Source organism: Tetrao urogallus (assembly GCF_951394365.1).
Source record: "Tetrao urogallus genome assembly, chromosome: 2".
Taxonomy (NCBI): Eukaryota; Metazoa; Chordata; class Aves; order Galliformes; family Phasianidae; genus Tetrao; species Tetrao urogallus.
In genome coordinates, this window is record NC_136814.1 from 65,877,159 (window position 1) to 65,884,791 (window position 7,633).

At 39.5% G+C, this 7,633-nt stretch overlaps 1 protein-coding gene across 1 annotated transcript; it reads left to right on the forward strand.

Annotated features, from left to right (window-relative positions):
• Positions 1-467: 467 nt before the first annotated feature.
• ZBTB24 (zinc finger and BTB domain containing 24) lies at positions 468-6,885 on the forward strand (the record flags this gene model as incomplete). The annotated part of the gene is made up of 4 exons (XM_079550355.1): positions 468-1,440; positions 1,860-2,027; positions 5,297-5,378; positions 6,303-6,885. 4 exons carry the CDS (start codon positions 468-470, stop codon positions 6,883-6,885), a joined length of 1,806 nt encoding a protein of 601 aa, XP_079406481.1.
• Between the last annotated feature and the right edge of the window lie 748 nt (positions 6,886-7,633).

A 7,633-nucleotide genomic window follows, 5' to 3' on the forward strand; every position in this document is an offset into this window, starting at 1 on the left:
TGCTGGTAATGTTTTATTCACAATCACAGGATTTCAGGGCAAAATAGGGCATCTGCAGCAATGTGGCTGTGGTTGACTTTTTGTTTGTTTGTTTGCTTCTGCTTAGGAGCTGCGAACAAAGAGTTCTGTTTGTTTTAGTTGTGAAAGAGGAGTTCTCAGAAGGGGTGGCCATACAGTTCGTGGTACATTAGAGCTAAACAACTGAAACAGTTGGCTGTAACTGATCTAGGAAGAGGCTATCTGTGGTCATTTGTTAGGATTTTAAGACATTCTGAAGAAGAAAATCTCTGCCGGCATTAGAGCTGACTTTATACAAACAGTTCAGAAGCTTCAGAATTGCTTCAGAAATTGTTGAACTCTCTTGACTAATGAACAAAATGATATTTGATGTCTTGTAACACTGACTTCTAAGATTTGTTTAACTTATTCTGTCCTTGCAGGTGCCTCCTTGCATATACACAATAAAAATGGCAGAAATGTCTCCTGACCCTTCTGAGAAACTGGTCGTCATCCACTCCAAAACTCACAAACATACCGTTCTAGCTAACTTTGAAGAACAAAGGAAGAAAGATTTTCTTTGTGACATTACTCTAATAGTGGAAAATGTGCAATTCAGAGCCCATAAAGCTTTGCTCGCTGCCAGCAGTGAATACTTTTCAATGATGTTTGTAGAGGAGGGCGATGTAGGGCAGTCGATTTACATGCTGGAAGGAATGGTTGCTGATGCCTTTGGAGCACTGCTGGAATTTATTTACACGGGTTATATCCATGCTACTGAGAAAAGCTCGGAACAGATTATAGCGGCTGCACAGCTCCTGAAGGTGAACGACTTGCTGAAGGCCTACAGTGAGTACCAGGCCAGCCGCAGCCCCGGAGGCACACTGCCAATCCCTTCCAACAGCAGCACCTCTGTAGCGCTTACTGCAGGTGACAAAAAAAGTGAAGAGCTGCCCAAGCGAAAACGGGGGCGACCGAGGAAGATCAATATTGTCCAAGAGGAAAAACCAGGAGCAAATTTTGCTGAAGATGTGCAGCTGAAGGAGAATAACTCGATGCAAAATAAACAAAACTTTATGAAAAAAGACATGGCAGCAGAAGGAATAGTTGTCAGCGATCAGGATCCAGCAAGGAAAGATGCAGAAGAAACAGAACCTGCTGGTGGATCAGAACCTGCTGCCAATCTGTCAGCTGAGAAAGATGAGAATTGTGATCCCAGGTCGGAAGGAATGCAGAGTGCTCAGAGCCGTTACAGCAAACGTAGGCTAAGGAGGTCAATCAAACTAAAAGATTATAAACTTCTTGGTGAAGAGGATGAAAAAGGACTGGCAAAGAGAACTGATGGAAAAAGAAAACGTACGGGTTCTGAGGCTCGTTGTAAAGACTGTGGCAAAGTATTTAAATATAATCACTTTTTAGCTATTCATCAGAGAAGTCATACAGGTAAGCGGTGAGAGATTGTCTCTTTCAGTAGAGGATTTAGTGCTGTTGCACAGTGTGAGCCACTTGTTGAAGTGTGGGCTGTTGTCTGTAGCAAGAGCTGCCCAGAAGAGCGCACCAATCCAAATTGTTATGGTGTGTTTCTGAAACTCTCTGCTGTTTTATTCTTATCAACAGGCTTCATAGCCTTTACATCTTATCTTGATTCCAGTTTAGGTAATCATTTCTCTATTCAAACTTTGAGTAATATGGCAATACTTGAATAAATTTTATTGCCACGTGAAGCTTTTCTCTTTCTTTTCATTCTCCTTATCACTTTTAAGAAGTCATTTTATGTAGATAATAGATTACAGTGAGTCTCACTATCAGCTTAGAATATTTATTGGGAAGTAATGCATCTACGCTGATAAATCTGATTTTAGGAGAGCGCCCTTACAAGTGCAGTGAATGTGGCAAAGGCTTTTCCCAGAAGCACTCTCTTCAGGTCCATGAGCGGATGCACACGGGAGAGCGGCCGTACACATGCACTGTCTGCAATAAGGCTCTGACAACAAAGCACTCTCTTCTGGAACACATGAGCCTACATACAGGTAAATATTGCAAGGCAAAGCTAACGCCATCTCCCTGCAAGAATATGCCTTTGTAGAAAAAGAAGTATTTCTGCTCTTTCTTGTGTGTGTTGATTTTTTTTTTTTTTTTTTTCCTTTTTATACTTATGTTAGATGTGGGTTGCATTTTAATAAGTGATTTTCTTCACAGGGCAAAAGTCTTTTACATGTGATCAGTGTGGGAAATACTTCAGCCAAAAGAGACAGCTCAAGAGCCATTATCGAGTACATACAGGTATAACGAGCTTTAGTTTAAGAGCTGGCTGACAGTCTGTGCTGATTTGTCCTTGTAAAGATCAACTAAGGCTGAATATTCTTCTTCAGTGATGCATATAGGCTTTGTTACCATGATACGTGATATCTCAATGTAACAATGAATAGGATTGAAAAAACAGAATAGTGAATAATAAATGGAATGTCTACAAAGGTAGCTAATTGAGGAAGACCCTTCTGATGTTTGAAAATTGTGCTGTATTTACCATAAAACGTTTTAGTCCTGCAGCCCATGTTGCATACATGCTGAGAGAGAAAGTATGTTTGAGGGGGGAAATAGTTCTCAGTTCCCTCTTTCACTATGCTAAGAATAAATAGAGAAATAGGGGTGTGTCATTCTGCTGGTTTGTATGACAAGACAAAGACAAGGCAGTGAATCACCTTTTGTTTTATCTTCGTATTATACCAAAGTGGTTATTTTACAGGAAAGTGCTTTAACAAAGATCACAGAAGAGATAAAGGGGATCACTTATGCACTGACACTTTTTTTATTATTGCGACAAGGCCGTTCATTGCCGGAATGCAACCAGTGTCATCGCAAATTCATGGATGCAGCTCAGTTAAAGAAACATCTAAGAACACATACAGGTAATAATGTCTGCTGTTGTGTTGGTTTTGCTTTTTTTTTTCACTTGAAATAACACAGACAAAACCATATATGAGGCAAGGGACACTTGTTTCTCTGGGTAGAGCTTTGGCTATGCTTGTGCACTATGGTGCCTGTTTCAAATTAGGAGATAAGATATCAGGAGTTCATAATAAGCACAATTTAGCTTGTGTTACAACAGCACAGAAGCGGTACCTGTTATAGGAAGGTCTTTTTTTTTTTTTTTTTTTTTTTCCCTTAGAAAACTGCTGCAGAAGATGTCAATTAGTTTTCCCGTGATAAAATCGTGGAGTGGGAATTTAGTTTATCTGGGTAGCCACATGCAGCATTTGTTAGGCTGGACATAAGCTATTGTAGTAACAGAAGGCGCACGTCCTAGAGTGTACGTCCCCCTACTCCAGTCTGTGGGAGTGGATGCTTGCGGAAATGCTGCTGATCATAAGAACAGTCTTTTCAGTTTACTGTTTTATTATGCTGCAGTAAGCCAGATGCTGGCCACAGATTGGCTAGGAGGGATAAATTAATGCAAGTGATGTCAAAAAATGTTCTAAGACTTCGAAAGCAAGGTGATACTTGAATGGCTGGGAAACATCAAATAAAAGTGTTGATGTAACCTCTGATGATGACAAAGCATAAGATTCTTAGAATACTTCTCTTTGAAGAGTATGTGCATAAATGACTTGTATTTTTTTTTCTTTTAAAATAGCTGTAAACAGTGGCAATAATTTCTTCCCAAAACTGGATTCTTCTTACTTATATTACTTGTAGAGTGTATACAACATCAAACTGATAAGGTCAGAACTTGTGTTCTTGGGTGTTTTCTGTTTCCAGGCTTGTGTTTATTTGCAATACTTAGAAATACTGCATTTTCTCTTGAGGACAGCACAGTTCATTTTGACATAAGAGTATGTGATGCTGATAAAGCTCTATAAATGTAATGGGACATGAACGTGGTGGTGAGAAATGAGAAGGATCGTCATGGTAGCAAGGTGTGTTGCAAAGACATTATTTCACTGAATTCTAGCAGAAACTGATTTGCAGTCGATATTGCTTCCAGAAAAGAGGCCAGATGCCAATATTGTCAATACAGAAATATAAATTGATCTGTTCCATCTCAAAAGCAAGGAGTAAAATCCTAAGGAACCTGGAGGTCAGGTGTTAACATTGATATGACTGCTTTGGCTGCAGTTTTGTAGCACTGTGCATAATAAGAACACAGACAACTTAAGTAAATTACTCCTCTTTTCATAGGAAAGTTGGTAAGCATTGCAGTTCTAAAAATCTTCATTGCCAGAATTCACTGTGAATCTTCATTGAAAACTGGCTATTGCCCCATTCCGAGTTTCATTGTGCTTTGGTGGCATGGGTTACCATGGTAGTGATCCAGATTCTCCTAATTAGTCTTTTAAAGATGTTGCATGCAACAAAGAAAACTTGTGGTGTGAATTAGCTTTGGTTTTGCTGGGTAATATCTGTTTTCTTTTAAGCTTTTTGTTATTTAATTTGGTCACTCTGCTTCTACTCAATTAGACACAAAAATTCCAAATGCAGTCAAAACAATAACAAAAACAATTTATTCAATCCAACATAAGTTATTTTTTTCTCCAGCTGTGTTAGATAAATAGCATGACTTGGATTGGAGGAAACCTTTAAACATGGTCTAGTTCCAACCCCAGTGCCAAGGGAAGGGACATGGGACATATTCTCAGGGCATTGCAGGTCTAGGATGAAGTCTGACTTGTTAAGATAAAACACTTTGGGTTTGGAAGTATGGGCTTACTGATAGGCACAGTGTTCCACGTGAGCCTGGTGCTGTCTGCTAGTTCAGGGGCAGCGTTTTTCAAGATTCTGTGTTCCATGTGGACCATCTTCAGTCACCTGCATCTGCCTTGGTACATTTTTTGTTGCCCTGAGGGCTTGGATCACCCGGCTGTCTGTCTTCATAGAGTGATGTACCTTTAACATTTAACATTTTATACCCTTATAAATGAGGTATATGAGGCTATACCCTTACTGATGAGTTCAGTTTCGGATATCCATACTGACCATTGGCAGAAGCATGATCATGCTTCTTGACATCATGACATGCTTAATAATTTTGTACAGTGAAATGTCATAGAATCGTAGAACATCCTGAGCTGGAAGGGACTTGCAGATTTCATTGAGTCCAACTCTGGGCTCCACACAGGATGAACCAGTATTCAAACTTTATGTCTGAGAACACTGTCCAAATGCTCCTTGAACTCCAGCAGTTTGGGCCATGCCCACTGTCCTGGGCAGCCTGTTCCGTGCCACCACCCTCTGGAAAACAACCTTTCCAAAATGTTTTTAAGTACTAAATGAGAACTGATGTCATGTTTCTTTTTGATAGGTGAGAAGCCTTTCACTTGTGAAATCTGTGGCAAGTCATTCACAGCTAAAAGTTCTCTTCAGACTCACATTAGAATTCACAGGTAAACTATGTCTAATTTTCATTACGTTCTTTAAAAATATGATTTCTGTTCTGATACCTGTATCTTGTATTTGTTCAGTTACAGAGTGTTCAAGTCTTGTTTGCATTTTGGATGGATGATTAAAGACTGACACTTTTGTTTAATCTAGTAGTAGAAAGTGTTGTGCTGTTCAACACTAGTGTAGTAAGGTGTTGAAGGTATTTCTTTTGTGCATTGTGTCTGTTTAATGATGATGCGCTTACTGCTGTGTTATTTATGCAAAACTTTATACTGTAAATATGTAACAGCAAAATAGCAGCCATAGTGTAACAAGATTATTGGAGCATTTTCCTGTTTTCCTGTAGTCTGTCACATTTTTTACCACTTAGGATGTTGGCATGGGTAAAAGCTGTATTACATAAAGGCTTTTCCAATGTGAATTGGAGAACTGCTGTGAGCCTTATGTAAAAGAATGTATTTCCAGTCTAATTTATTGTCCATATGAGATAGGCAGCAATTTAGGAGTTAGAGATTTCCTTTAGTTTTAAAGCTAATGCTGTTAATAAACATTTTATGGTAGTGCTTACAAGTAAGTTGCATCCTTGTCAAGATGCAGTAGCAGTTTGTACCTCTGGTATTAGGACAGAACTGAAGTTGTGTTCTTTCTGTAGCAAAAGAAAATGAAAGCATTGTGCAGTTCATTATTTTGAACAGAAATAGAAAGTCAAACAGAGAATACTTGATATGTTCTATGTGTTCTTATGACAGTTCTTATGTGTTTATGATGCAGCAAAAGAAAATAATCATTTCAGTTTCTTTTTCTGTATTAAGCTGCATAAAGCAGCACTTCAAAGCAAATATTTTCATGATATCAAGTATGTTCTTTTGCAGGGGAGAAAAGCCATATTCTTGTGGGATATGTGGAAAATCTTTCTCTGATTCCAGTGCTAAGAGAAGACACTGCATCTTACACACAGGCAAAAAGCCTTTTTCTTGCCCAGAATGTAGTTTGCAGTTTGCTCGTCTGGACAACCTGAAGTCTCACTTGAAAATTCATAGCAAGGAGAAGCAGTTTCAAGAAGCCAGCACTGTTCCAAGCACCAACACTAATTCAGAGGAAGTGAGAAATATTCTTCAGCTGCAGCAATATCAACTTGCCACCTCTGGAGGGCAGGAAATTCAATTGCTGGTTGCAGATGCAGTGCATAATATAAACTTCATGCCTAGTCATAATCAAGGCATTAGTATTGTTGCTGCAGAAAGTGCCCCAAATATGGCAACAGGGCATGCTACTAACCTCACGTTGCTTGCTCAGCCACCACAGCAGTTGCAAAACTTGTTGCTTTCAGCTCAGCAGGAGCAAGTGGAACAAATCCAAAACATCAGTGTGATGGCAAACCAAATAGAGACTGCTCAGCCTGAACAAATGCACGTCATCACCCTTTCCAAGGAAGCACTAGAACATCTCCATGCTCATCAAGGGCAAAATGGAGAAATCCATTTAGCAGGATCTTCCCATCCAGATTAGCACATGCAGCTGGCCCAGGAATCAAGTCAATCGTCTCACTCTAGCCAAGATACAGTTCCTTCACACTGAATTAGTGAAGACTACAATTAAAATGTATATATTTCTGAATCCTGCCAGGAGTCTTTGTCAGTAAATAAGTCAGCTCATGAGCATCTGTGTGGGAACTGTTGAGTCATGGCCTGAACCACTGATTAATCACCTGAGGCAAGGACTGGATCAGCCGTTGGAGCACAGGTGAAGGCAATTCAGCAGTGTAACCAGAAGGAGTGGAGTCTGGTTTCACCCCTCCTAGACCCCATTTAAGGACTGACTAACACTTTTCAGCAGCATAATCTTACCTGAACATGTCTTGGTGAATTTTGGTGGTGACTTTCCATTTTCTTGACCTTATTTATTTTAGACTTTTTTTATTGTTATCAGTTGGTATTTCTCCATCATTTAGTCCATACCTCACTAGCAAGTAAAGCTTTTTTTTTCTGTGCCTCACACAAATCCATGGCTCCTGGGCAGTTACTTGACCCCTTATTTGCATTTCCATGTGATGTTCTAGGGAATTGTACTTTGCTGGCTGAAGAACAGTGTTAAGATGTCTGCTGATCAGAAACTACAACTTCTCTGATGGAGTCAACAGTACCTGAATTACTGTCAAGCTTAAGATAATGAGTACTATTTGCAAAGATAACGCCTTATATCTTACATCTGATGAACTTTCTCTTTATGAGTTAATGTATAACTTCTCTGTGACCAT